At 42.2% G+C, this 27,988-nt stretch overlaps 1 protein-coding gene across 3 annotated transcripts; it reads right to left on the reverse strand.

Moving 5' to 3' along the window:
* Positions 1-1,862: 1,862 nt before the first annotated feature.
* LOC116635139 (caspase-14-like) lies at positions 1,863-27,666 on the reverse strand. Of its 3 annotated transcripts, XM_032408960.1 has the most exons (7): positions 27,150-27,666; positions 25,626-25,678; positions 24,272-24,421; positions 19,567-19,792; positions 19,002-19,118; positions 5,636-5,745; positions 1,863-3,942 (listed from the first exon to the last, which is right to left on the reverse strand). In XM_032408960.1, exons 1-7 carry the CDS (start codon positions 27,499-27,501, stop codon positions 3,841-3,843), a joined length of 1,110 nt encoding a protein of 369 aa, XP_032264851.1. In that variant the 5' UTR covers positions 27,502-27,666; the 3' UTR covers positions 1,863-3,840. The 3 variants fall into 3 exon arrangements, with proteins under 3 accessions (XP_032264851.1, XP_032264850.1, XP_032264852.1); XM_032408959.1 differs by lacking the exon at positions 1,863-3,942 and having other exon boundaries at positions 5,287-5,745; XM_032408961.1 differs by lacking the exons at positions 1,863-3,942; positions 24,272-24,421 and having other exon boundaries at positions 5,287-5,745.
* Positions 27,667-27,988: the final 322 nt, after the last annotated feature.

Here is a 27,988-nt window from a genome sequence, read left to right on the forward strand (position 1 = left end):
AAACATATGCCCAGCCTCAATTTTAAAAATCCGATTTTTAAAATTGAAGTATAATTGACATAAAACATTTCAGTTGTACTACATAGTCTATATTTGTATATATTGTGAAATGATCACCACAATAAATCCAGTTAACATCTGTCACCATCCAGTTATAAAGTTTGTTTTACTTGTGATGAGAACTTTTACCTTCTTAGCAACTGTCAAATATGCAACACAGTATTAACTATAGTCACCACGTTGTATATTATATTACATTTCCAGGACTTAAAAAATCTGATTCTTAAAAGTAGCTCCCTAGAAAATTTTAATGTGCAGCCAGGGTGAGAACCGCTAATGTACAAGTAGAGAAACTGGGTGAGTTTTTTTCCCCTCTCATTTTTAGTATTTTTGAAATTTTCTGAGGAACACAGTTTGTTTTACATTGCAACAAAACCCCATTGCAGTTTAAAAAGCTGATATAGAAGGAAAGAAGTAAATTTAGTCATGGCTATAAGCATCCTTAGAAACTGCTGAAAATATCTGGAGACATTTTGGCTTTCAAAAGAAAAAGAAGTAGCTCTATGAAAAGGTAATGGGTGGCTTTTAGGGGCAGTTTTCTGTCACTGCATGACTTCTCTGGAGGGCCTTCTGGGACACTCCCAAGCCACCGTAGGCTCCCTCCCATATGCACGCTCCAGTCCCAAGACTATTTCCTTTGTTACAAGGAGGACATGGTACTGTAATTATGTTTAGGTGTTTCTCCACAAAATATTTTTCTCACAAAATAACTTTGCTCTTTTTTTTTTTTAAGATTTTATTTATTTGAGAGAGAGAGAGAGAGAAACTGAGATAACGAGCGAGCACAAGCAGGGGGAGCAGCAACAGAGTTAGGGGGAGAAGTAGGCTCCCCACTGAGCAGGGAGCCCGATGCAGGACTCGATCCCAGGACTCTGGGATCCTGACCTGAGTTGAAAGCAGACGCTTAACCGACTGAGGCAGCCAGGCGCCCCAGTAACTTTGCTCTTGAGGACTCATCTGCGTGATGAAAATCCTTGGCGAGGAAATGAGTTGACAAAAGTCCAGAGATGATGAATGCCTGACTGTGGTGGCAGTAGACCATGGTGAGGAGCCCTTGCCCCAAGAGGCATTTGTCAAAGAATATCTGTAGTGTTCTTGTGGCCACCTTGCTGCTTCCCAGTCCTCCTGCACAAGTTTTCGCAATATTTTTTATTCATGCCCATTTTAAAAAAAGATTTACTTGAGAGAGAGAGAGCGGGGGGAGGGGCAGAGGGAGAGAGAGTACCAAGTGGATTCTGAGCTAAGCAGAGTCCAACGAGGGGCTCAATTTCACGACCCTGAGATCATGACCTGAGCCGAAACCAAGTCAGTCGCTTAACTGAGTGAGCCACCCAGGTGTCCCTGTTCATGCCAATTTTTAATAAAAATCTCAGAGCCTATCTTTTGCAAACTTTTGATTTCTGGGGTTCATATTTAAAAAGATAAAAACTTGGGGCACCTGGGTGGCTTAGTTCGTTGAGCTTCCAACTCTTGGTTTCTGCTCCTGATCTTGGGGTCATGGGATTGAGCCCCATGTCAGGCTCCACGCTCAGGGCACAGTGGGCTTCAGGGTTCTTTCTCTCCCTCTGCCCCTCCCCCCCGCTTGCACACTCTCTCTCTAAAATAAATAAATCTTTAAAAAATAATAAAAAGGGGGACACCTGGGTGGCTCAGTCGGTTAAGTGCTCATGCATTAGAATCCCAGCTTCGCCACATGGTGTGACTCTGAAGAAGTCCTTTAACCTCTGACTCTGAAGAAGTCCTTTAACCTCTCTCAGGAAATAAGAGCTATTGCCTATTTCAGCTGCTGCCGTTCCCCTGAAATGAGCGCCTGTGCCGGGAATCCTAGGCTCACACAGCATGCAAGTGAACAGAGAAGGCTCACCAGATATTTTATGAACCAAGGTGTCAGTTTAATGCTCTATAAAAAAGGAAAGTTACATATCAAATATCAAAACTCAAAAGTTTTTTAATTCAATCACACATATGTATACTTGAGAAATCACATTAACTAAAAAGGACATAACTGTCCCTGAAATGGAGACAGGCCTGGAGATTCCGGGTTGCTTCAGTCATCGTGACCCTCAATCTTCAGAGCATTTTCACCAAACGCCTGTAACCTCGTACAGACCCAACAGTCTTATGCAACTGCCAGTGTGAACCTCTAGGTTCAGGAATAGCCACACCTGCAGGATATTCACGAACAGTTTATTAAGAAGCCAAAGTTCATCGAAGTCCAGTGGAATGAGTTCCCAGCCGAACCAGCCCTCCTGTTGTGATGTGGAAACCGGGGTTTAATATAGTCCAAAGTTACACTGGAAGTTAGAACACAATTACAATGAAAACTCATGCTCAGTCCGGAGTTTGTTACTCTAAAAACACTGGCCTACATACAGGTTTTCATTCTAGTGGGATGGGACCCAACTTGCACCCTAAGGAATGCATGGTAGAGAGGAAGCGTACAGTGAGAACAAAGGGCATTTCAGGCAGAAAGGAGAGAATGAACTATAACATAGCCAAGAGCATTCATTCAACATTCAGTAATCCACAAGCCTGATTCTGTGAGAGGGGGTTATTGAGGGGAGGGCAAATCACTTGGAGTGGTCAAGACCCAGGACAAGTAGGCAGTATACAAGTAGTATAGGTTAAGGCCTGACAGAGAAGGATTTGGGATATTCTCCTAGGGGAATTTGAGTATATTCTGCCGGCAGTGGGGACTCAAAGGATTATTAACAATGAGATGGGTATTATGAAGAGGTTTAAGGGAAACGTAAGGTTGACTTCCAACTTGTTCAGTTAAAGTGGCCACAGGACATCCAAGTAGGTGGGGATGACTAGAAGGTGGCTAGATGCACAGAGGTAATGAGGTGAGGTCTGAGGAATGGACAAAATAATTGAAAGACAGAGACCAGTTATTCAGTAAACATTCATCACAGCGGTTCTCTGTGTCTTTAGGCAAGGATGAATGAGACACATGGCCTCTGCCTCTCAGAGCTTATGACTGAACTGGAAGAGAGAGATTTAACAGCTACTACATAGTCACTTAAGTACAGTAGTGCTAACTGCTGCAGAAGAAAAGCACGGGGTCTGTGAGCATGTAGAAAAGGCTGACCTAGCATGAAGGGTTGCGAAAAGCTTCCCTGTGCCAAGGATGCTTGAGCCAAACTCTGAAGGACTGAATAGATTGGGGTGGAACAGAGTGTTCCAGGCAGAGAAAATAGCAGTTCAAAGGTGCTGTGCAGCTGGGAGGAAGCTGGGGGATGGGGGAAGGTGGAAACATGAGGCATCAAGGGCACAGAGTGCAAATGAGAACATCCAGGAAGACTAGAGAATGGCTCATGGAGTCAAAAGGAGACAAGTCTGGCTACAGACAAGAATATGGAGGAAATCAGGTAAAACATAGGACAAGACTACATAAAGACAGTTCTTGAAGACAGCCAAGAAAATGAGGACGAACACCAGCACCAAGTGGGAAAGGATGGGGTGTAATCAGTAAAAAAAAAAAAGCACATGATAAAAATGGTCCACAAATAGAGCTGGACTTCCATGTTTTGATAACAGTTCAGGAAAAATCATTTTCAAAAAACAATGATCTTTTAAAAGAAGTCAAATTACTTCTAAGTGTCAAATAAGCACGGTTCAATCTTAGAAAAATACTATATATATGCAAAACGATTTGGAGAAATACAGCTGTTGACAGTAATAATGCAAAATGATAACTAATAGTACTATGCTACAAATGCTCTCAGCTCTTTACAAAGTCTGTTACAAAGCAGTCCTTAGTTTTTCATCTTCCTGATGTCAGAAGTACACAAATTTAGTTAAAGTTGATTCCATGACGAGTGATACTTTAATTGGTTCTTCATGTAGATGAAATTCGGCGTGTACCACTCTATTATTCACCTGGAAGATTAAAGCACAAACTGTCTAAAAGCCCTGAGCAAAAGTCTTTTAGTAAACCCTACAGAGTGAAATGGCCAAATTCTATGCATTCCGGAAAGCGATGCAAATGGCATTCGAAAGAGCATGTCCCACCAAGTGCTTGGAATGCAGCACTGTGGATGAGAAGAGCAGTAGACTCAGGTCCACAGACCTAGGTTTGGTCTCAACTTGCCCCGGGGTAATAGTAGGCAAGATATTAACCCTTTCTAAGCCTTGGGAACACGTGGTAAAATGAAAGGGTTGGATAATGCTATGTCCAAAACATCCCACAGCTCTACAGTCTTGGGGTTGGTTATAAGCACATTTACCATCTGCTACCTAACTAAGCTGTATGTGCCTTTAATACAAAGGCCACATCATGCTCATTTTTGGATTTTTTTTTTTTTTGCTAGGGCCTACTCAGCAAGTGCTTTAAAAATGAAGGGTGGTGCCTGGGTGGCTCAGTCGGTTAAGTGGCCAACTGTAGGTTTCGGCTCAGATCATGATCTCAGAGTCCTGGGATCGAGCCCCGCCTCAGCAAGGAGTCGCTTGAGGATTCTGTTTCCCTCTCCCTCTGCCCCTCCCATGCACTCACTCTCTCTCTCACAAATAAATAAATAAATCTTTAAAAATAAATAAAAATAAAAATGAAGGGTGTTCAGTAAAGGTTTAATGAACATTGGTCAGCAAAACATTTTTTCAGTGATTACAGCATGAACTCTAGAAGCACTCTGCCCAGGCTGGAATGCCAGCCCAGCCACTGACTAGCCCCCACCTGTCGCAGTGGATGCGAATCCCAGTAGCTACCTGAGGGGTGTTGGAAGGCTTAAATGGATTAATATCTGTGTAGCACAGAGAACAGTAACTGACATGGAGTGAGCCATGCAATAGATAATAGATGTTAGCATTGTTGTTACTGTACTTTTTTTTTTTTAAGATTTTATTTATTTGAGAGAGAGAGTGAGAGAGAGAGAGAGAAGGAGCACGGGGAGGGGCAGAAGGAGAAGCAGACTCCCCCCTGATTAGGGAGCCTTATGTGGGGCTTGATCCCAGGACCCTGGTATCGTGACCTGAGCTGAAGGCAGACGCTTAACCAACTGAGCTACCCAGGTGCCCCATGTTACTGTAGTCTTCGACAGTCTCTTCTAATTAGCTTTCTTTGGATGTAAAACTCTCAGATTGAGAAGAAAATTGCCCTTTAATCCTGACATGATAAACTACAATAATTGGGCCATTCTCCAAACTATGGTTCGTGTATAAATCTACTGCCATTATTGGGCACCCATTCATTCAGTGAATGTTTACTATGGGCTACAAAATGGGGAGACAAGTGTGAGCCAGAGTCGGTCATTAAAGAAGTCCTGAGTCAGGCCAAAGCTGACTGCAATGGTGGGCTACAGAGCAGGCAGGAACTTGAAAGCTCACCTCATATCCAATGCACTCGTATTACAAATGAACAGAAAGTGTCACTTACCCGTTTCCCTCAGCAGCTGGCTCAACCATGTTTTCTGAATGCCACCATCATCGAAACTCATGATCAGCCCATCATTTCTAAGCAACTTTTCAGTATCTCTCGTGTTTTCATGGCTAAAGTCAACCTTCTCCTGAAAATGCTCTCATCAAGTGCATTACCGTCAGCACGAATGGAGCACGAGTTCCCTTGGAATTTACTTACTTTGGTGAAGAAGTCAACGATGTGCCACTTATTTCCGTACTGTTTAAAGACTTTAGACATCGCTTCAATCATCACGGAACCAGTGCGAGGGTGCCGTAAAGCAACGTGATCTACAAAGCAAACACAAGACATTTCGTCCATCTTCCTCCTCCCTTTGCACCACACTTTGTCTTTTACCCACATTTAAACCTGGAAAATGGCTTTGAACTGAGAATACAGAAGCACTCTTGCATTAATAAGTGTGTCTGGGGCTGTAAGAGACACAGACACAAAAAGAGGAAGCACCTGAGCCTCCCAGGGGACTCCTGTGACCAGCAGCACGTAACCCCTCATGAGGGCAATTCTCTTATATGAATTTTTAAAATAAAACTTTTCAAATATACACAAAAGTAGAAAGCAAAGTTTAACAAATTCTCATATAATCATCCCCTAGATTCAACAGTTATCATCATTTTGCCATATTTACTTCATTTTCTTTTTTTTTTTTAATTTCTGACTTTTGCTTTAGGATTTTAAGCTAAATACCCCCAGAACACACCCATATAGAATTCATTTTGGGGTCCTCAAAAATTCAGTGAAATTATTTTTACTGTTAGATTAAAAAACACGAAACATGTCGGTTTAGTGTGGAAATTTGATGGGAATATCAAAATTGTACCCTCTGATAATAAATCTAGGTTGGAACAGAAGAAACACGGGGACATCTTTGCAACCTCAGCATAGGCAAAGGTTTCTTAGAACACAAAAAGCATAAACTATAAAAAGAAAAAGCTGATAAATTGGACTTCATCAGAATTAAAAACTTTTTTCTTTTTTTGAAGATTTTATTTATTCAAGAGACAGAGAGAGAGAGAGTGTGTGTGCACAAGCAGGGCGGAGAGGCAGAGGGAGAGGGAGAAGCAGACTCCCCGCTGAGCCAGTAGCCCGATGCAGAACTCGATCCCAGGACCCTGGGATCATGACCTGAGCCGAAGGTAGATGCTTAGCCATCTGAGCCTCCCAGGTGCCCCCAAAACTTTTGTTTTTTTGAAAGATGTTATTAAGAAAATGAAAAGCAAGCCACAGATCTGGAAAAAAGTATCTGTAATACATGTCAAAGAACTTGTATCCAGATTACATAAATAATTCTTACAACTTAACAAGAAAACAAACAACCCAATAAAAAATTGGGCAAAAGATATGAACAGACATTCAGCAAAAGAAGATATATGAATGGCCAATATGTACAGGAAAAGATAATCATTAGTCCTCCAAGAAATGCAAATTAAACCCCCAAGGCAATACTATTACACACATATCAGACTGTCTAAAATTTTTAAAACAGGTCAAACCAACTGATAATGAGGATGTGGAGAAACTGGAACTCTCATACACTGCTGGCGGGAATGTAAATGATGCAACCACTTTGAAAAAGAATTTCAATTTGGCAGTTTCTTTAAAAGTCAAACATAGGGGTGCCTGGGTGGCTCAGATGGTTAAGCGTCTGCCTTCTGTTCAGGTCATGATCCCAGGCTCCTGGGATCGAGCCCCGCATCGGGCTCCCTGCTTCTCCTTCTCCCTCTGCTTGTGCTCTCTCTCTCTCTCCCTGACAAATAAATAAAATCTTAAAAATAAAATAAAAATAAATAAAATAAAAATAAAAGTCAAACATACACCTACTATATGAACCAACCATTCCACTTCTTGGTATGTACCCAAGGAAAACAAAATCATATGCCCAAAGACTTACACACATGTGTTCACAGCAGCTTTACTTCTAATAACCAAAAACTAGAAACAACTCAAATGTTCAACCAGTGAACGGCTGAACACATTGTGTTCACGTTGTGTTATATTCACGCAACTGAATACTGGAAATGAACTACTGATAGATAGAGGAAGAAAATAAAAGGAAATGAACTTTTTTTTTTTTTAAAGATTTTATTTATTTATTTGAGAGAGAAAGAGAGAGAGAGCATGAGAGGGGGGAGGGTTAGAGGGAGAAGCAGACTCCCTGCTCAGCAGAAAGCCTGATGTGGGCCTGGATCCTGGGACTCCAGGATCATGACCTGAGCCGGAGGCAGTCACTTAACCAGCTGAGCCACCCAGGTGCCCAGGAAATGAACTATTGATAGACAAAACAACGTGGACGAATCACAAAACCATTATGTGGAGTGGAAGAAGAAAGGCAGGCAGATAGGAAATATACATACTATATAATTCTACTTATCTAAAATTCCAGAAAATGTAATCTAACCTGTGGTAACAGGAAGTACAACTGTGGTGACCCAGGGATGGGGATGGAGGCAGGGATAGATTTCAACATGAGGAAACTTTTTGGGGTGATAGAAGTCTACGCTGATCTTGATCATGGTGATGGTGTCATGAATGTATTCTCCCATGCATTCAAATGGTATACGTGGAATATGTACAGCTCATACTTCAATTACATCTCCATAACATTGTAAACAAATCCACAGAACCTATCTGTTCAGTGTAGGAACTACACAGGAATTTCAGTATTGTCCCTCTGAGAGTAAATCTGAGTCAGAAACGCCTCATTACAAAGCTTGACAATCCATCTCGTCCAGTGTGCTTCGAGCTGTCGGTTGTGGCCCAATAATCAGCCAAGAAATCAATTTAGCAGACTGAAACTGCCTTTTTTAATAATGGGATAAAATGGGCTGTAATAGAAAATATTAAAGTGGCTCAAATGTAGCAAGTGCAGCTATGATTTATAAAACTAGTATTACATGTATATTTATACTTCTATATAAATAGATATAATAGACTACAATGAATTATGTATTTTATCAATTCTAAGATCGAAGTTTCTTTTTCCCACCAATCTGAAATCTGGATGTGATGTATAATCTCTTCTGTGGCATAGAGAATACAAAATAATGGTATGTCTTACAATCAAGGCATTAGACTGGGTGAAACACAACAGCTATTTCTTCCTGTGGATTATGGCAAATAACATTTGAAAACCTCTGACCTAATGCGGTCTCAACACCTTTGAAGAATCACGTGCCAGTCAGCAAAACGAAAATCAGAGCAGCTGCCAAGTATCTTATCAAATGATAGATTATAAATTTCTCATTGCTTTGAAAATAATCAGCGATCCTACGTTCATGGCCATGGGGTCAGTCGTCAGGACAGATTCTAGGCCATAAAAAAATGAGTCTGATGAGTGATATTGGAGAACTTTAGACTATGGCCGAAAGCTAGTAAATGTCCACAGATTTACCAAACAAGGTCAAATAAAATATCGTTAGGACCGGGATTCCCCATACTTGCATTATAAAGTTGTTTAGAGGGGCACCTGGGTGGCTCAGTCGGTTAAGCGTCTCCTTTGCCTCAAGTCATGATCACAGGGTCCTGGGATCGAGTCCCCTATCGGGCTCCCTGCTCAGTGGGGAGCCTGCTTCTCCCTCTACCCCTCCCCCGTTCATGATCTCTCTTTCTCTCAAATAAATCAATAAAATCTTAAAAAAAATAAAGCTGTTTAGGGGTGCCTGGGTGGCTCAGTCGTTTCGCGTCTGCCTTCGGCTCAGGTCATGATCTCAGGGTCCTGGGATCGAGCCCCACATCGGGCTCCCTGCTCAGCGGGGAGCCTGCTTCTCCCTCTCCTACTCCCCCTGCTTCTCCCTCTCCTACTCCCCCTGCTTGTGTTCCTGCTCTCGCTATCTCTCTCTCTGTCAAATAAATAAAATCTTAAAAAAAAAAAAAAAAGCTGTTTAGAGAACTCTGGCCATAGAACATGAGCGACAATCACAAGACTAACTACAAATAGTCAATAAGCAGGTGAGAGCATGTTGCAGCTTCTCTTGCATACAGATGACATGCCTCTGTCACAAAGCAGGAGAGACAAGCTCTAAGGACTCACTGCGGTCAGGTAGCTGGTATAAATGTCTATGGTGAGCTAAGATGTCAGAAACCCGAATTTTGTTGAAATCTTCCAATTTCTAAAAGAAGATAACTTGAAAACGTTTTAAATCCATTTTTTGCACATGATCTTAGCCAAAAGGCCAAGAAGTGATTAAATCCATTTGTTGAATGGATAATACATTCAAATGACTCACAATTCATCCATCGGTAAGAGTGATATATATATATATACATATATATATCTTTACGTATTTATCTTATATGTGCACATGTGTGCATGTGCACACACACAGTAAAATATCACTCATCCATAAGAAACAATGAAATCTTGCCATCTGTGACAACATGAATGGACTAGAGGGTATTATGCTAAGTAGAATAAGCTGGACAGAGAAAGACTGCCATATAATCTCACTTACATGTGGAATCTAAAAACAAAGAAAAAGGGGCGCCTGGGTGGCTCAGGATGGTTAAGCATCTGACTTTGGCTCAGGTCATGATCTCAGGGTCACAGGATCGAGCCCCACGTTGGGCTCCCGGCTCAGCAGGGAGTCTGCTTCTCCCTCTCCCTCTCCCCCTGTTCATGCTCTCCCTCTCTGTAGCTCTGTCTCAAATGAATAAAATCTTCTTAAAATTTTGAAAAATAAAAACAAAAAAACAGACTCAAATACAAACGGTTTAAAATTCAAATTACAAAAGGAATCCAGCAAAGTCTCCCTCCCTCCTCATCCCATGCCCAAGAAAACCAAAGGTATCCGTTTCTCGTGTATCCTTCCAGATCCACGCTGCGTACAAAGAGGCTGATACATATTTGAGGGTATAACCACCCTCCTCCCGATCTCAGTAGTATATTGTACATGCCGTTCTAGGACCTGATTTTTTTGTTGTTGTTTTTGCCAGTTCATCTTGGAGGTTGCTCATCATCAATACATAAAGAGCTTCTTCCTCTGATTAAATAGTTGTTACTTTATGATTTATCAAAATTTATTTAACTAGTCCCCTAGAGATAGATGTTTAGGTTGTCCTTATACTTTCGCTATTATAAACAACGTCACTGAATAACGTTGAGCACATGTCACTCAGACATGTACTAAATATCTGGAAGATAAAATCCTCGACAAGGAATTATGTGTGCATTTACAATTTTGCTAGACAGTGCCAAGTGGTCCTCCCAAGAAATGCTACCAATTTACAGTTCCGCCAGGAATTAAGAAGTATATTCCCTATATACATTCAAACTTTTTGATCTCTTGCCAATCCGATAGATGAAAAGTGGTACTCCAATATTGTTTACTTTCTTCTTCTAAATTGAGCATCTTCTCCATGTTAATGGTGTTCCCTAGGAATTATCAGTTAATAGCCCAAACCTCATGTTCTATTAGGTCTTTTGCTCATTGACTCAGGTATTAGGAAAATTAGCATCTACCTGTGAGCTCCTCCCAGACCCCATTCCGTCTCCTCCACACAGAAACCACTAATGTCAGTTTTACCACATACATACATACGTGTATATGCTATTCTTGAACACATTGTGTTTTTGCCTGAACTTTAAATAAATAAAACCAAAACAAACCCAAATCTACTGTGACTTTTTTTATTCAATGTTCTATTTCTGAGATTTGATCCTTTTTATCACATGTAGCTGTAGTTCTGCTCTTTTGAGTCCACAATTTTGTCCACATCCCAAATTATTCTTGTCAAGATGCCCAATGAATTCTGTGTCCCCATCCTTCTTTGACCTGTCAGCAGGGTGTGACAGTCACTCTCTCCTTCTTAAACACTTCCTGTGCCCGGCTTCCAGCCCACCACACCCACCTGGTTCTCTCCCATGTCAGTGGGTGCTCCTTCTTAGTCTCCATGACTGACTCTTCTTCATCTTGACATTTTATAAATGTTGGAGCAAGGCCCGTGACCTCATCTAGGACTATGGCTTTAAATAACATTACAAGCTGATGGCCCCCACATTTCTCTCTCCCAGGCAGACCACTCACTTGATTCCGGACTTAAATAATCAACTGCCTTCTTCACATGTCTACTGGGACAGCTAATTACCATTTCAAACTCTGGATTTCCCCTCCTCCTCAAACCTGCTCTTCCTGGAGTCCTCCCCAAAGAGGAAAAGGGCAACCTCTTTCTTCCATTTGAAAAATCAGTCTACCTTAATCCCTGGAGGATATACACTGCCTATGCTCAAAATTTCAGCTCCACCAGCTGTTGCACCTGCAATCTCTCCTAAAGATATCCCCCCCTTGGGGCGCCTGGGTGGCCCAGTCAGTTAAGCATCTACCTTTGGCTCAGGTCATGATCCCGGGGTCCTGGGATCGAGTTCTGTGTCGGGCTCCCTGCTCATGGGGAGCCTGCTTCTCCCACTCCCTCTGCCTCTCATGAATACATAAAATCTTTAAAAAAAATGTCCCCTCTCTACTGGATCATTCCATCAGCAGCTGTGCGGCAGTACTGCCCATCTTAACAAAAAAAAAACCTTTGATCCCTCATCACCATCCAGATTGTCTATTTCTCAACTCCCTTCATAGCAAAACTCCATCAGAGCTGGCTGTATCTGCAGTTTCCAATTTCTTTCCTTAGCTCCCATCTCCTTAAAAATACCAAAATAAGAACACCGAATAGTGTATCAACACCTGAGCATCCACCACCCAGGTCTAACAAACAGGAAACATTTTGCTTTATTTGCTTCAGCCCTTCTCTTCTGGTGAAATACAGCTGAAGCCTCGTTTCACTTTTCTCCCTGACTACTTTCTGGTCCCACTTCCCTGCCTTCTGTACCTCTACCAGAGGCAGTCCCTGTTACAAAGGTGTTGGCTGTTCTTTGTGCCATATTTTTATACTTTTACCAGCTATATATTCCGTCATAATAGATTGTATTATTGTGTTTTTAAATCTTTATATGAAAGGCATACTACCTGTATCCTGTTACAGCTGCCTTATCTTCATTCATTGTTACATTTAAAACTTCTCCACACGGATTCTTTCCAACGGTGGCATAGTATGTTCTACAGTGTGAATATACCAGTCCCAGTGGCTTTGAGCTTTCCCGCCTCTTCACTCTCCCTACTATAAACAATTTCAAAGGAGCGCCCAGATTAGAGTGCTCAACGCATCCTCATTCACCCACTTTCCAGTTTTAGCACTGAAAAGTCCAGTATCCCAGGAAACCCCTCCATCTCTTGCAAACTAGGGCAGTTGGTCATCCCATATCATGGATATACACGTGCAAAAGATTCCTACGCAGAAGTTCCCGGGCTTTCTCAGTTCATGGTGCCCTTAGTGTCTTAGTAACTTTTTTTGCAGTGCTCCTAGGCCAAAAGAAATATCTAAGAGTTCCATTTACTAAAGTAGTTAGGTCTAAGCTCCGTATTATTATCTAAATAACTTATTAGCCATTTAGGGGGAAAGAACTCACACAAATTGAAAGACAACTAATATTTTAATTTCATTCTTAAAGAACCATAATTACTTACTAATGGGATGTGTGCACCTGTTGGCACTGCATGACTTTTCAACCCAGGATACCTAAGTACTTGCTTTTTATCTCAGCAACCCTCCAAAACTTAACTCCCCCAAGATATGGTATCATTGAAAAGAATGCAGCATAATCTAATTGTAGAAACCATAAACGACCTCAAGCTAGTGGCTCCCAGAATTAAGTAGAGCTATGTGACTTCACTGTGGCCCCCTGGTTGGGGGACCACAGCACTAGAGTATATATGCAGAAGTGAAATTGCTGGGTCATGGCATAAACATATTTTTAACTTTCCTAGGTATCACACATTGCTCCCCAAAGAAGTAGAACTAATCTGCTCTCCTTAGTGGTGTATGGAAGTACCTGTTGCTCCCTATCCCCACATATACTCGGTACTGCCAGGCCATTTATGTGTTCTCTGATGAAATACAAGTGGGTAACTTTGAGAGATTTTAACACATATTCCAAATTTTCCACTTTTGACACCATATACTTTAAATGCTCCTCCAGATGTAAAACTTGATTAAAATAAAACTTTTAATGCTATCCTGGGCTGACGGAAATTCATGGAAATCTCCAAGGCTCCTATTCCTCCAAATGAGGAAACTGAAACCTGAGCTCAGAGCAGAAAATAAACATGAAACACAGAGTTGCACCCTGTCCGAGGGACTAGGAGCACCTCCAGCGAGGGCACAAAAGTCTTGAAGATGTGCCCGGGAGGTGCCGGAGATGAACCTGAGATTCCTGCATTCACCTTGTGACCCCAAAGAGAGTTACAGTGGTCCAAGTGGGTAATAATCCTCCCTAAAGAAAAGAATTCCCTATTCATGCTCCCAGAAGTCACACAGATTAAGATTCAACAAATATATGACTTCAAACACACAAATAAGCCACCATGAGTGACAGTCAACAAAAGCAACCCAATGAGTGACCCCCAAAGACATCAGGCATTGGAAGTATTAGGTACAAAATATAAAATAACCGCCTGAAATGTTTGAAGAAATAAAAGATGGACTCACAAGAAGAAATAAGCAAAGATTCTGTCAAATAAACAGCCAGATTTGGGTGCTAAAATGGATTTTCACCTATAAATCTTCCTTAAATGAATTTCTAAAGGATATACTTCAGGAAGAAAGAATATGAATCCAGAAAAATGGTCTGAGATTCAAGAAGGAATAGAGAAGAAAACGGTAATCACATGAATAAACAGAAACATGGATTGTAAACTTATAATAATAATGTTCTAACTTGAGGGCGCCTGGATGGCTCAGTTGGTTGAGCACCTGACTCTTGATTTCAGCTCAGGTTATGATCTCAGTGTCATGGGATTGAGTCCTGCGTCGGGCTCTGTGCTCAGCGGGCAGTCTGCTTGAGATTCTCTCTCTCCCTCTCCCTGTGCCCCTCCCCCTAGTCATGCTCTGTCTCTCTGTCTCTCTCTCTAAAATAAATAAATCTTAAAAAAAAAAAGAAAAAGAAAAGGGACTGAAGTGAGGAATGATCCATCGATATTATTCCTCAACTGTCAACCTACTAAATGGCTGCAGTTTCAAAGTGCCTTTCAGATAATCATTCAGGTTCCACCTCCTTCCAGGGGCGCCTGGGTGGCTCAGTCGGTTGGGCGTCTGCCTTCCACTCAGGTCATGATCCCAGGGTCCTGAGATGGAGCCCCTCATCAGTCTCCCTGCTCAGCAGGAAGCCTGCTTCTTCCCTCTTCCACTCCCCCTGCTTGTGTTCCCTCTCTTGCTGTCTCTCCGTCAAAAAAAAAAAAAAAAAAATCCTAAAAAAAAAAATAGTGTTCTAATTTGTGGGGTTTTAAAAAAAGGACTAGGTATTACCTAGAATAGTGCTTGCCACCCTAGTGTGTGCCAACACATTTGATGAACGTGTGTTAAATTGATGTCTTAATTCAGAAGAAAACCAGGGGGCAGTGGAAGGATAATTTAAGGCAATTTAAGAACACATAAATATTTTTATATAAACAATGTTAAGCAAGATACAAAAAGAAAAGAAATAAATGTTAAAAGTAGCACGGAGGTGTGGGAGAAGGTAATGGGAATTAGTGTTCCAAGGTTCCTTGAATCATCAGGGAGTAAAAATAAGCTTTTTTTAAATTAACTTTAGGCTAACTGCGCATGTATAAAATTTCACGGGTAACCATGAGAAAAAGAATTATGGGATGTCTACCTTCTAGGTCAGCAGGGGGTCAAAAAATGTTAGAATAACATACTAAACTATTAATCAAGCAAACACAAGAGCCATAAAGGAAGGAAATAAAGCAAAGAAAAATAAATAGCACAAAATAAAATGGCAAAAGGGCAAATATATCAATAGTCACAATAAAGACAAATTGCCCTAATTTACCAATAAAAAGATTGATAATGTCACAATGAATTAAAAAAAAAAAAAAACCCAGCTATATCCTATCTAAAAGAGACCCACTTAAAACATAAAGGCCCAGAAAGGTTCACAGAAAACAGTCTGAAGGAGGTATACCAGGCCAATATGGAGCAAAAGAATATTCAGTATCTATATAAATTCCAGACAAAATGAACTCACACAAAAAAAGCACTACTTGGGACAGTAGATTCACTAAAGAGTGCTTAGAACATTTTATCTTATTTCTTCTATATATTTCACCACAATTCTAAAATTGTATGCCTCTACTCAAGTTGTGTCAAAATAAAACAAAAACACTGGGACTACAGAAGAAACAGACACGCCTACCACAATAACATGACATATGGACACACTTATCTCAGATATTGGCAGGTCAAGCAGACAAATTTAGTGGAGACATAAAACAACTGAACACAATTATGCTTAATTGATAGAAATATTTAGAACCCTGCATTCAACAAGTGCGGAACACATATTCTTAAGCACACACAGAATATCTAGGAAAGTCCAAATGCCATTAAAAAGTTTACTAGAGAGGCACCTGGGTGGCTCAGTCAGTTAAGTGTCCAACTCTTGGTTTCAAACGGCTCAGGTCATGATCTCAGGGTCTTGAGATTGAATCCTGGGTTGGGCTCCCCACTCAGCATGGAGTCTATGTGAAGATTCTCTTCCTCTCCTCCTCCTCCACCCCCCTACCCCCATCTGGGGCTCACATGCTCTCTCTCTCTCTCTAAAAAATAAATAAATCTTTAAAATAAGTTTACTAAAGACCAAAGCATAACCCAAGTCTCAACATATTTCAGATCAGTACTGTCGTCCATATTCTTTCGCAGTTCCTCACACAAATAAACCAGACATCAGTAACAAAAGGACAAATTTTAAAATCCCAACACAGAAATTTAGAGATAGTTCTAACATGTAAAAGAACAATGGAAATTTAAGAACTTTTAGAACTGAAGGACAAAACTGGTCCATGTTAAAATGTGAAGGACAGAGTGAAAGCAGTCCTCAGAGGGAATTAAAGCTTTAAACATGCTTATATGCTTAAAAAGATAGAAAATAATGAGTCAAGTACCTAACTGAAAGAGCCAGGGAAAGACAAGTAGCATAAACACCCCCCAAATGAAGAAAAATGGAAACAAGAGTCAAAATTAATGAAATCAAAAACAGATACTAGAGGGGATTAACAAAACTAAAAATAGGTTCTTAAGTAAATACACCACTGGTAAGGCTGATAAAGAGTAAAAGAAGAAACCCACAAATATCAGAGATAAAAGGAGCATTACTATATATTGGACATTTCACATGATTAAAGAGGCACTGAACCCTGGGCCAAGAAATCTGAAAATAAATTTTTACTTTTCTCCCACGGGGAAGCCGGTTTTCCCAACACTATACTGAACGGCCCATTCGTTCCACGCTAATCAGCAATGGCTTGTCACATGTCTTGTTTCCCTGCATATTTGGTTCTGCCTCTAGGTTCTCTCTTCTATCCCAGTGGGGACACACTATACATAGAGTTTTTGATACTGCTATATATGAAGTATTCTTATCTTACAACACAAATTCTCTCAAATATCTGCATAGCTCACCCTCTCTCATGTCCCCCAAGTGTCTACACAACGATCAGCTTCTCAGTGGGGACATCTCTATACGTCTCTTTTTTAAAATTGCAATCTCCACTCCTGTCCCTGGACACTCCCTATATCCCTTGTCCCTGCATTATTTTTCTCCATAGCAATGGTCACCATGTAACATACTTTATTTTTGGTAAACATTTCACTGAAAGGTAACCATCGCACAGAAAAGAGTGCAAAGCTTAGGGGTATAAAACAGCTCAATACATTTTCATAGAATGAACACACCCTGTAACTAGTGCCCTCATCAAGAAACAAGATAGTGCCAGCACTCCAGAAGTCCCCTTCTTGCCCCCTCTGGTCCTTACCACCCCAAACACTGCATGCCGGAGGGCGAGCACTATCCTGACTTCTAACACCACAGATCAGTTTTGCCTGTTTTTGAACTTTATACAAATGGGATCATAAAATAGCACAATATATAGTTTCTCTATGTGTTTATTGTCTGTCTCTAACTAGCACGTAAGTTCTGTGGAGGCAGAGATTTTTAGTTCTTCTGTTCAATGCTGAATCTCTAGCCCTTAAATATGTATAGCTCAGCACAGTCATAAAATTCATTCATTCAATAAAACTGGAACATGAAGTTCCTCACCTTGACCCTTAACTGCTCCATAATAATTCTGTGGTTAGTTTATATCAGCAGCTCATTTCTTTTTATTGCTGAGCTGTATTCCATATATGGCATACCACGATTTGTTTATTCATTCACCTGTTGATGGTCATTTGGGTTGTTTCTAGTCTTTGACTACTTCAAATAAAGCTGCTATGCCACTCTGGGAGGCCACATGCTTTCATCTCTCTTGGGTAAATAACCAAGGAGTGAAATCTGACATCTCACTTTAATGGGGGTGTTTTTCACATCTTACCACTAAGCGTGTTTCATTTTAAGTTGTTGCCCTATGTTCCTTTGCTTACATTTCTTTATTAAAATTTATCTTGGGGGCGCCTGGGTGGCTCAGTCGTTAAGCGTCTGCCTTCGGCTCAGGTCATGATCCCAGCATCGTGGGATTGAGCCCCACATCGGGCTCCCTGCTCAGCGGGGGGCCTGCTTCTCCCTCTCCCTCTGCCTGCCTGTCTGATCTCTCTCTCTGTCAAATAAATAAATAAAATCTCTAAAAAAAAATAAAATAAAATTTATGTTGAATTCCATATACATTTTTGTAAACTGCCTTAAAATCCTCTTTGAAAGAAGTTAAGATAAAAACATTTAAAGGGGGGCACCTGGCTGGCTTAGCTGGTGGAGCATGTGACTCCTGATCTCCGGGTTGTGAGTTCAAGTCCCATGTTGGGTGTAGACATGACTTTAAAAAAAAAACAAAAAAAACAGCCCAGCTAAAGAAATGTCCTTGACCTCTTAATTCTATCTCTCCTACAAGTGAATCAAGTGAAGGGGTGGCTCTTCACACACAAGATTCTTTTGGACCTTACCTTATTATTAATAATAGTATCAGTAATGAAGTAATGGTGGTAATATTATTAGCATAATGTATTAGTAATAATAGTAGCTAATTTCTTTTTTTGGATTATGCGAGTTATTATGATAAGCACGTCTGTGGTTATATTATTCAATTTATGTAACATCTCAATGACATAAGTAAATTCCATCATTCCCGTTTTACATGAAGAAACTGATATATCTAGAGATTAAAAAATATTGAAATTCTCCAATATAGCAAGTGGAGGAACTAGGTTTTCGGCCAACATCTTTTTCATAGGAGAGCCAGTGATCTTATTTACCATGTGATATTTTGCTCAGAGGTTCGTGCCTTCCCGGAAGAAATGAACAGTAAGATGCCAACCTGCCATCTCTAAAAGTGGGAACATTTGTAAAGAGAGATGGATGGGTTAATGAAAAATCTCCTTATACATGTCAATTTGTAAAGCACCGATAATTAAAAAATTAAAAAAAAAAAAAAGGTACAAATGACCCAAACCTTCTGGAAGAAAGTGTGTGTCACTGTCATCTACCCTCATGTCTCACCTGCCTGGGTGGGATAGATGATGAAATAATCACTGAAGGTGGGCAGCCTCCTCCTCTCGGATATGTCGTCAGACTCCATGGGTTCATCGTCTGTCTCAACACCGGTGTCTCTTCTCTCTGTTTGTTGAAGAACAAAAATACAAACTATAGTAATACACCACAGACACCAGGAGCCCCCAATCAAAATCCCAACAAGCTGGTATCTCCACAAGAGACAGAAATATCCGCAGAAGCTACAGAAGTTGGATGTCGGCCCCGCAGGCCTCCTGGCATCCCATGGACAGTGGGACAGCCCCTGGAAACTGCACACATCTCTCTCAGATGTGAGGCTCCCTGGCCCACCTCATGACGTGAGAGACTTGGACCCTTCCTCAGCCTAAGTTCTCCTTCTATCCCTTCCTCCCAGCCCAAAGTCTCTAGTACACTACACAACTAAAGTCACATCAGCGGAGGGGCCTCTGATTTTAAAGAAACAAACAAATATTTTTAACTTCTTTTTCTTTCCTCACTCATCCGTAGGAGAATTTCCTAGAAGCATGACTGTTAAAAAGAAGTCTTCACTTACCTCCTCTGCAGGCCTGGATGATAAAGATCTTTGGTTTCTCCTGAAGTGCTGGACAATTTTTGTTATTAAACATTTCAAAAATGTCCTCCAGGCTGACTTTTTCACCATCTTCCATTTTAATAAACCCTTTCTCTCCGTGGGACATAAGGGTAACAAGACAACAGCCAACATCATCTTTACTTTCATTGAGTCCATCACGGAATGATCTTATTTTCTCAATTAACACCTGTAAAATAGGATAACATATTCAAAAGAACTGGAGGTAAGAAAAAACAGAAATGCTAGAGACGGCCCCTTTCCCTCGCAATTGGAGGACATGACAAATACAACAATAATCACATCTCAAACAGGCTTAGTATGAGATAAATATCAGTTCCTTAACTGGTCACTTCCCTTTTGGTTGCTTTCAGAATTCACATGATTTCTTCTTGTGCCACTGGTTCTTCTTGGACAGAATTAGGGCATTTCCAATTCTCTACCACAAAATACAACAGAATTATAGCTCCCCAAGGGGCTAGTATATGTAAATTTTATATTATTAACTTATTTTAACAAAAAAAATTGTTATTCTCAAAAACTAATGCCCTCAAAAAGCTAGAAATGGAAGGGAATGGAAGTGCCTACCAATAATACAGGTCTGCCAGAACCTATGGGGAGACGTCATCAGAATCAAGCTCCCCAGAGAGAGAAGCAAGGCAGGAATGGCCACTATCACAGCTCCCATGCCCCTCGTAGCCAAGATCCTAGCTCCTCACTTCAATAAAGTGAGTAAAAGTTAAATGAAGTCCACCTTACACCTGTCAGAATGGCTAAAATTAACCATTCAGGAAACGACAGATGTTGGCGAGGATGCAGAGAAAGGGGAACCCTCCTACCCTGTTGGTGGGAATGCAAACAGGGCAGCCACTCTGGAGAACAGTACGGAGGTTCCTCTAAAAATTAAAAATAGAGGGGCGCCTGGGTGGCTCAGATGGTTCAGCATCTGCCTTCAGCTCAGGTCATGATCCCAGGGTCCTGGGATTGACCCCTGCATCGGGTTCCCTGCTTGGTGGGGCGCCTGCTTCTCCCTCTCCCTCTACTGTTCCCCGTGCTTGTGCTCTCTCGCTCTCTCTGTCAAATAAATAAATACAATCTTTAAAAAAAAATTAAAATAAAATAAAAAAAATAAAAATTAGAAATAGAGCTACCCTGGTGGTATATACATACAATGGAATATTACTCAGCCATCAAAAAGAATGAAATCTTGCCATTTGCAACGACGTGGATGGAACTAAAGGGTATTATGCTAAGCGAAATAAGTCAGTCAGAGAAAGACAAATACCATATGGTTTCACTCATATGTGGAATTTAAGAAACAAAACAGATGAACATAGGGGAAGGAAAAATAAAATAAAATGAAAACAGAGAGGGAGGCAAACCATAAGAGACTCTTAACTCTAGGAAACAAACTGAGGGTTGCTGGAGAGGAGGTTGGTGGGAGGATGGGATAGCCGGGTGATGGACATTAAGGGGGGCATCTGACGTAATGAGCATTGGGTGTTATATGCAACTGATGAATCACTGAACTCTATCTCTGAAACTAGTAATACACTATATGTTAATTAAATTGAATTTAAATACAAAATTTTTTTTAAATGAAGTCTAAATACGAGAAACAAAGAGCTAAAATTCATTACTTACAGATACCATGACTATCTAGAAATAGAAAATAATCAACCAAGTAACTACTGGAACTAGCAACTGGAGAGCTGACTGGACACAAGATTAACTCACAAAGATCTAACGCCCACCACCCACCACCCGCCCCAGTTACCTGGCAACAATCATTTATTTTTTTTAAAAATTTTTAAAAGGTTTTATTTATTTATTTATTTGAGAGAGAGAGAAAGAGAGCATGAGCAGCGGGAGGGGCAGAGGGAAAAGCAGGCTCCTCACTGAACAGGGAGCCTGATGCGGAATTCGATCCCAGGACCCTGAGAACATGACCTGAGTGGAAGGCAGACGCTTAACCGACTGAGGCACCCAGGCGCCCTGGCAACAATCATTTAAACCACATAATGAAAAGGGGGTCCCGTTCATGGTCACACCCAAACAAGGACAATACCTAGGAATAAACCTAAGAAACACACATCACCTAAATGAAGAAAAGGATAAAGAAAGCTTCAGGGAAGAGGAAACATACACATGACATGCCCATGCTCTGTTAACACTATTAATTTGTCAATTCACTCCAAATGAATCTCAATTCAGTGTCATGGCAATCAAACTCCCAAAGGATTTCGGTGGAACTTAACCAGATTATTCTCAAGCTCACAGAGAACAGATGATGTTCAAGAAGTGCCAAGAATATTCAGAAGTCAAAAAGGAAAAAAAAAGGAGGGACAGGTCCTGTCAGACATCAAAATGTCCTGAAAAAAATCACGGTGAATGAAACAGTGATATACCGGCAGAAGTATAAACAAACATATGAATGGGATATTTTAGATTCCAGAAACCAATCAAATTATCTGTAGGACTTTATTTCATGATAAAGGTGGAGTTTCAAATATGTGGGGGAAGGACACATCATTCAATAAATGTTGAGACAACTGACTATCCATCTTGACATAAGGTAAGACCTCTTACCTCACACGTCAAAAATAAGATTCCAGAGAGTTAGAAAGGAAACCTTAAGCTATACAAATAGTACAGAAAAATAATTTAAACATTTTTTAAGTTGGTAAGGCATGGGATTTTTTTTTTTTTTAAAGATTTTTTTTTTATTTATTTATTTGAGAGAGAGAGAATGAGAGAGAGAGCACATGAGAGGGGGGAGGGTCAGAGGGAGGAGCAGACTCCCTGCAGAGCAGGGAGCCCGATGCGGGACTCGATCCCGGGACTCCACGATCATGACCTGAGCCAAAGGCAGTCGCTTAACCAACTGAGCCACTCAGGCGCCCTAAGGCATGGGATTTAATCAAGACACAAAAATCAAGAAGCCACCAAAAAAGATTGACAGGTTTACTCACAAAAAATTTAAAAAAGACTTCTATACAACTTAAGACAACAACAACAAAAAATCAAAAAAGTAACAGACACAAGAGAGAAGTATTTGCACTATGTTTTGTAAATGAATAAAGTCCAGGAAAATAACTATAAGAGCAGGAAAAAGACTACCCAGTAGGAAAAAGGGCAAAGGAAACAGAACAGACAATTTACAGAAGGAAAACAGTGGCCAAAAGATGTTTAACCAAACTAATAATCTGGAAAATGAAACTAAGAACGATGAAATACTTTTGCCAGTAACACTGCTAAATATTTACAAATAAACTAAACGTGCCAGGATGCAGGCAAAGCGGCCACTGGAGACCCCTAAGAGAATAAACGAAAGGAACACCGGCAGAGTATCTGCCATCTGATTCAAAACCATGCAATAGGTAAGAGATTCTGGTACAATCCTTAGGGAAAGTGAAAGAGTCTATTTTTACCTTTGAAATAATAATAAAATCAAAGCTTACTGGGCACTTGCTATAAGCCCGCTACTATTCTGGGCATTTTGACACAGCAGCTCATTATCACCACAGCCCTCCAAAATAAGCCACTCTCAACAACCCCATTTCCGGGAGAGGAAAGTAGTCAATTTCAGGCAGGGCTGCTGAAATTATGGCACTATGGACATTTGGGGCCAGAAAACCCTTGGCTGTGGGGGCTCTTCTGGGCATGATAGCACCCACCAGAGGCCAGTAGTACCCTCCAGGTGTGACAACCAGAAATGTCTCCACACATGGCCAAATGAGGGGGACAAATCACCCTCGGGTGAGAACCAGATTTAAGGTAACAACTAGGAAGAGACAGGATTCCAGCCCAGGCAGTCTATGTGGCATCCACAGCCCCATGCTGCGCTGTTCCTAGACATTCATTAGCAGGGACTTCTGGGATCTAGGAAGGGCTTTCCCATGTTACTATCCCTAAAAAAGGGTAGGTCTAGGTCATGACTCAGGTAGAGTCAGAGAGGTCAAATTGAGTTCCCACCACCGTTCTTCCACCTTATTTTTTCAGTATCAACTAGTTAGGTCACAATGCAGGTCTGCCCAGGGCTATCAGCTCCCTCTCTATACCTCTTCCAGGTTCCAAGTGAATCCCACAAGGACTCACAGTGCTGCAATGCCTCTGGCCTGCCTCCTGCTGACCTCTCAAAGGGGTTTCCTCGGTCTTTCCCGCTCCCAAAGTCTCTGGAACTTGCCTACTCCAGACTCATGCCTTGTCCTTGGGCCTCCTTGCCCATCTTGCTTAGGACACCTTCTTGGGTCCCCTTCCCTCTTCAACTGCATAGCCCTAGCCAAGACTGGAGCCCAAGAGGTCCCTGCTTGACTGGAAGGGGAGGTAGGGTATCACACACTTAAGATTACAAAAGCATCAAGAATTTTATCAGGACATGCATGGGATTGTTCAGCAGGTCCTGGTTCTTGCCAGGTACTAAAACCCAATTTTTTTTTTTTTTTTTTTTTAAGATTTATTTATTTATTTGAGAGAGAAGGAGCGCAAGCAGGGGAAGGAGCAGAGAGAGAGGGAGAGAAATCCTAAAGCAGACTCCCCACTGAGCATGGAGTTGGACGCAGGGCTGGATCCCAGGACCCTGAGCCAAAACCAAGAGTCAGATGCTTAAATCGACTAAGCCACCCAGGTGCCCCTCCAAAACCCAATTTAAAAAAAAGGAAAATTATACCATTTTGTTAGGATCGATGCACTGTGTATGCTCAAACTGGCACTGGCCAAGCCACTCCTCCATTAGATGGATGTCCCGCTGAGCCCCTGGTCTGTTCTTCTCCACGCACATGATAAAAGCCTTCCGCTTGCCCCTCAGGTCATAACAGTCCTATTTTCCAGGAAAGCCAGTAATATTTAAAGCAAACCAAACCAAACTCAGAAATCCAAATATGTCATCGATCTGAAATAATGAGTTTCTTCTGGGATCAATGGTGAGGTTTCCCAGTTTGGATCAGGGCTGCAACAGTGATTGTCTCTCTTATCAGTTATGGAAGGAGGGTGGGCGGGGGGATGACTGGATTTATACTTCTTTCAAATATCTTCCTTACACCAGGACTAATAGGCCAATCTCAGTTTTAAATTCCTATGTATAGCTATCACTATCAGTTTAAGGAAGCATGGCAGAAGGAGGAACAGAGTAAAATGACCACACCGGGCTGCAGTCATCAAAATCCAGAATATGGGACATGCTACAGATAACCTGGTTTCTTCAATAATTAAACAATAAGAAAAAAGGTTAAAGAAGGGAGAAGTATCCTAAGTTAAGAGCTTTAGGACACAAAGCAATCAACTGTAACTGTGTTGACTTTGTATGAGTCAGCATCCTGATTCAAACAAACCACCTGCAAAAGACATAGGACCCAGTCAATGAAATCTGAATCCCAACCACATCTTTGCACACACTAAGGAAGTTGTTTTTAGGCAGAATAATGGCATTGTGGTTATGTTTTGAACAACCTCTTTCTCGTACTAAAGATTTAGAGATTCATACTAACGTATCTGTAGATGAACGTGATAGGTTATCTGGATTTGCTTTAAAATAATTATGCCAGGAAGCAGACAAAACAAGATTGGCCCTATGTTACTAATTTGCTGAAGCAGGGTCATAAGTACATTGGACTGGAGTTTGAGAGATTTGTTTTTCTATTCTATTTTAGTATTTATTGAAAATTTCCATCATAAAACTTAAAAAAAAAAAAAAGCCCTACAACCAGCAATTTATATAGCCGTCCAAGGCCACACAGCCTGTCATCCTCGAACCTCCAGTGCCTCATTTTTCTTGATTTATAAAATAGAAATAACAGCAGTGCCTACCTATTTGGTTAATGCAGGCACAGCGGTTTTAAATGGCTCATGTTTATCTTTCACAATCATAACAGAAAGCAGTGAGATCTGACCACTTGAGACAACCAGACAGTTTCCTTTAACTAACAAGACAGCAGCACAAAAAATGTTCCAATGTCAGCTAAAGTGGCTAAATACCATTGTTCTTCACCAGTGTGTAGTGCTGGAGTAAGAGCAAAAATATTTACCAGTTCGCCATCCACACAATCATGGCTTCTCTTTAGAATCTTTCTTGGAATCCCTGAATGAATTTTCATGAAAAGAGAATAAAACAAAAAAAGAGCATTATTGCATTATTTTTTCCCCATTTTTTTCTTTTCAATCAATCCACTGTCATTACTGTTAACAGGAAGCTCCTCCCAGAGAATTCTGTTGCCTTATGTTTTCAGGTCCTGTAGGCTTCAACCTCATTTTAGAACAGGTTCCCCGGATTATGAACACACCCTCTTTCAAACTCCTACAAGGCTAGAAACTTAAAACAGACCTCCCTTAGACCGCAGTTAGGTACAAGGGCAGAAAGAGCCAGGCGGGGGATAAAAAGGACAAGGTGTAATTGATTGACATTACTTCACATGTACTTCCTGAAGAGGCGATCGAGACATCAATAAAGGGACAGATAAAGTAAAGGAATTAGGTATTTTTTTTAATTTAACATAATCTCCTAGCATTTAATTCAAATATTTACTGGGTGCCGACAGGGTACAGCCATAATATTGTGTAGTTTGGATGATTCTGGAAAAAAAACCACTTTACCAACAGTAAGAGACTCAAAGTCTAAAGAGGTGAGAACACCTAAAGAGGTGTTCATGTGATACCTGAACAACGAAGCTGGGAGGGACAACACAAATGCTGTACAGGCGACGCAAAGCAGGGAGAGTCGTTTCCACGGAGCGGGTATTCTGCCTACACGCCATGTTCGTTGGGCCATTACCGCTGTGATCCGTTCATTACAAATCTAAACAACATCAGCAACCGTAACACCTCAAAGCTCAATCAGATCAGATCGTAAGCATACTAATGGCAGAGGTCACGGACGGTATATTTTAGTGTCTACTTCGATGGTTCTCATGTAAGTGCTGCTTTCTCTCTCACACACACATATCATGGTGCACATACGTTTATTAAATCTGGAGGGGGGGGAGCCCCAACCTCCCTTAACCTGTTACATACTGCATTTCTTGATCATAGATTAATGGCAAATAGTCTCATGGTGTGCAATAAGAGGGGCCCTCCCCCTCGGCCCCCGTGAATACATTCCCTGGAGATGCGACAGCGGGAATTCCAATACCGTGCTTCTCACTGCATCATTTAGAAACCTCCCACATCATCATCTCTTGAAGGTACATGTTAACAAAGCATCTCAGGCCTGCTGAGTCGATCTGATCCCAAAATGTGCTGGTAGATCCTGATCGCTGCTCTTCAACGGCTCATTCGGATTCCGCGCTCGGAAACGGCGACTCTCGGGACCACCTCCCCCCCCGCGCGGCGCGTCACTGGGTCCCAGGAAGCCCGCCCGCTCCTCGCTCCGCTAGCCTCCGCACCCCCAGTCAAACCGGGTGCCCCGCCCCCAAGCCGAGCCCGGAACCCTCGGGCGCCGCGGCCAAACCCCGCGCTTACACCGGCCCGGCCCACCCGCCCAGCCCCAGGCCCCGCGGCCCCCCGGCTCACCAGGCCCCGCCCCCAGCCCGGGTACATGGCAGCCCCCAGCTCACCCCGGTCCTCGGCGGCGGCGGCGTCCTGCCAGCGCTGGAACAGGTCGACGCGGCGTAGCTGCTGCAGCACCTTGGTGAGGACGCGCGACGCAGCGGCGGGCTCGCAGTAGTGCTGGACCAGGAGACGGGCCAGCCCTTTCGTGTTCTTGCCCTCCAGCTCCAGTCGCCACGGGGTCACGCGCGGCTCCTCGTCCACCGACTTGAGGAAGATGCGGAAGTTGCTCAGCTCCTGCGGGGACAGCAGGTCCAGGGTCTCCTGCACGCGGCTCTGCAGCTCCTCCACCGCCGTGATCCGAGGCGCCCAGAGGCCGTTGGACTCCGAGCGCCGGCAGCTCTCAAGGCCTCTCTCCATCTCCACCCAAAGATGCCGAAGCGCCCGGACTGGAGGGACCCACCGCCGAGGTCCGTGCCTCGCGGACCGCGCACGCCTCCCGCTTCTCCGCTTTGTTTTGTAAAACGGAGGCGTTTCCGCTCGTTTTTGCAACAGCCGAGCGTGCTGGCCGCGGTGACCTGGACTCTCCCGCCCTGTTTCCTCTTCGGCCCCGCCCCTGCCCCGAAGCCCCGCTCCCGCCCCGCCCCGCCAGCTCCGGCTTAACCCTTGGAGCAGGTTAAGGAGAGCCAAGTGGGAACCCTGCCCTCCAGGGCTCCTCGGTGGTTCTCTGCCTCGGCTGCGCGTTAGGGTCACCAAACCCCTCGTGCCCAGGCCACAACCTCGCTTGATTACAATCGAATTTCTGGGTGGCAGACCCAGACATCAGTTTTTAAAGCTCTTCAGGTGATTCCAATGTGTAAGATCAGAACTACTGATCTTAGATCCCGAGTGTTTATTAGCTACCTAA

This window comes from Phoca vitulina, unplaced genomic scaffold (assembly GCF_004348235.1).
Source record: "Phoca vitulina isolate PV1807 unplaced genomic scaffold, GSC_HSeal_1.0 scaffold10, whole genome shotgun sequence".
In the NCBI taxonomy this organism is placed as follows: domain Eukaryota; kingdom Metazoa; phylum Chordata; class Mammalia; order Carnivora; family Phocidae; genus Phoca; species Phoca vitulina.

What these genes read in the sequence shown, in the direction of transcription:
- LOC116635139 (XM_032408959.1), bottom strand. Translation starts at nt 27,501, where the DNA reads ATGGAGAGAGGCCTTGAGAGCTGCCGGCGCTCGGAGTCCAACGGCCTC. An exon ending in GCATCGATCCTAACAAAATG is followed by an intron (nt 19,793 to 24,271) that starts GTATAATTTTCC and finishes CCTATTTTACAG; the next exon opens with GTGTTAATTGAGAAAATAAG. An exon ending in CATCTATCCCACCCAGGCAG is followed by an intron (nt 5,746 to 19,001) that starts GTGAGACATGAG and finishes TTTGCTTTGTAG; the next exon opens with ATCACGTTGCTTTACGGCAC.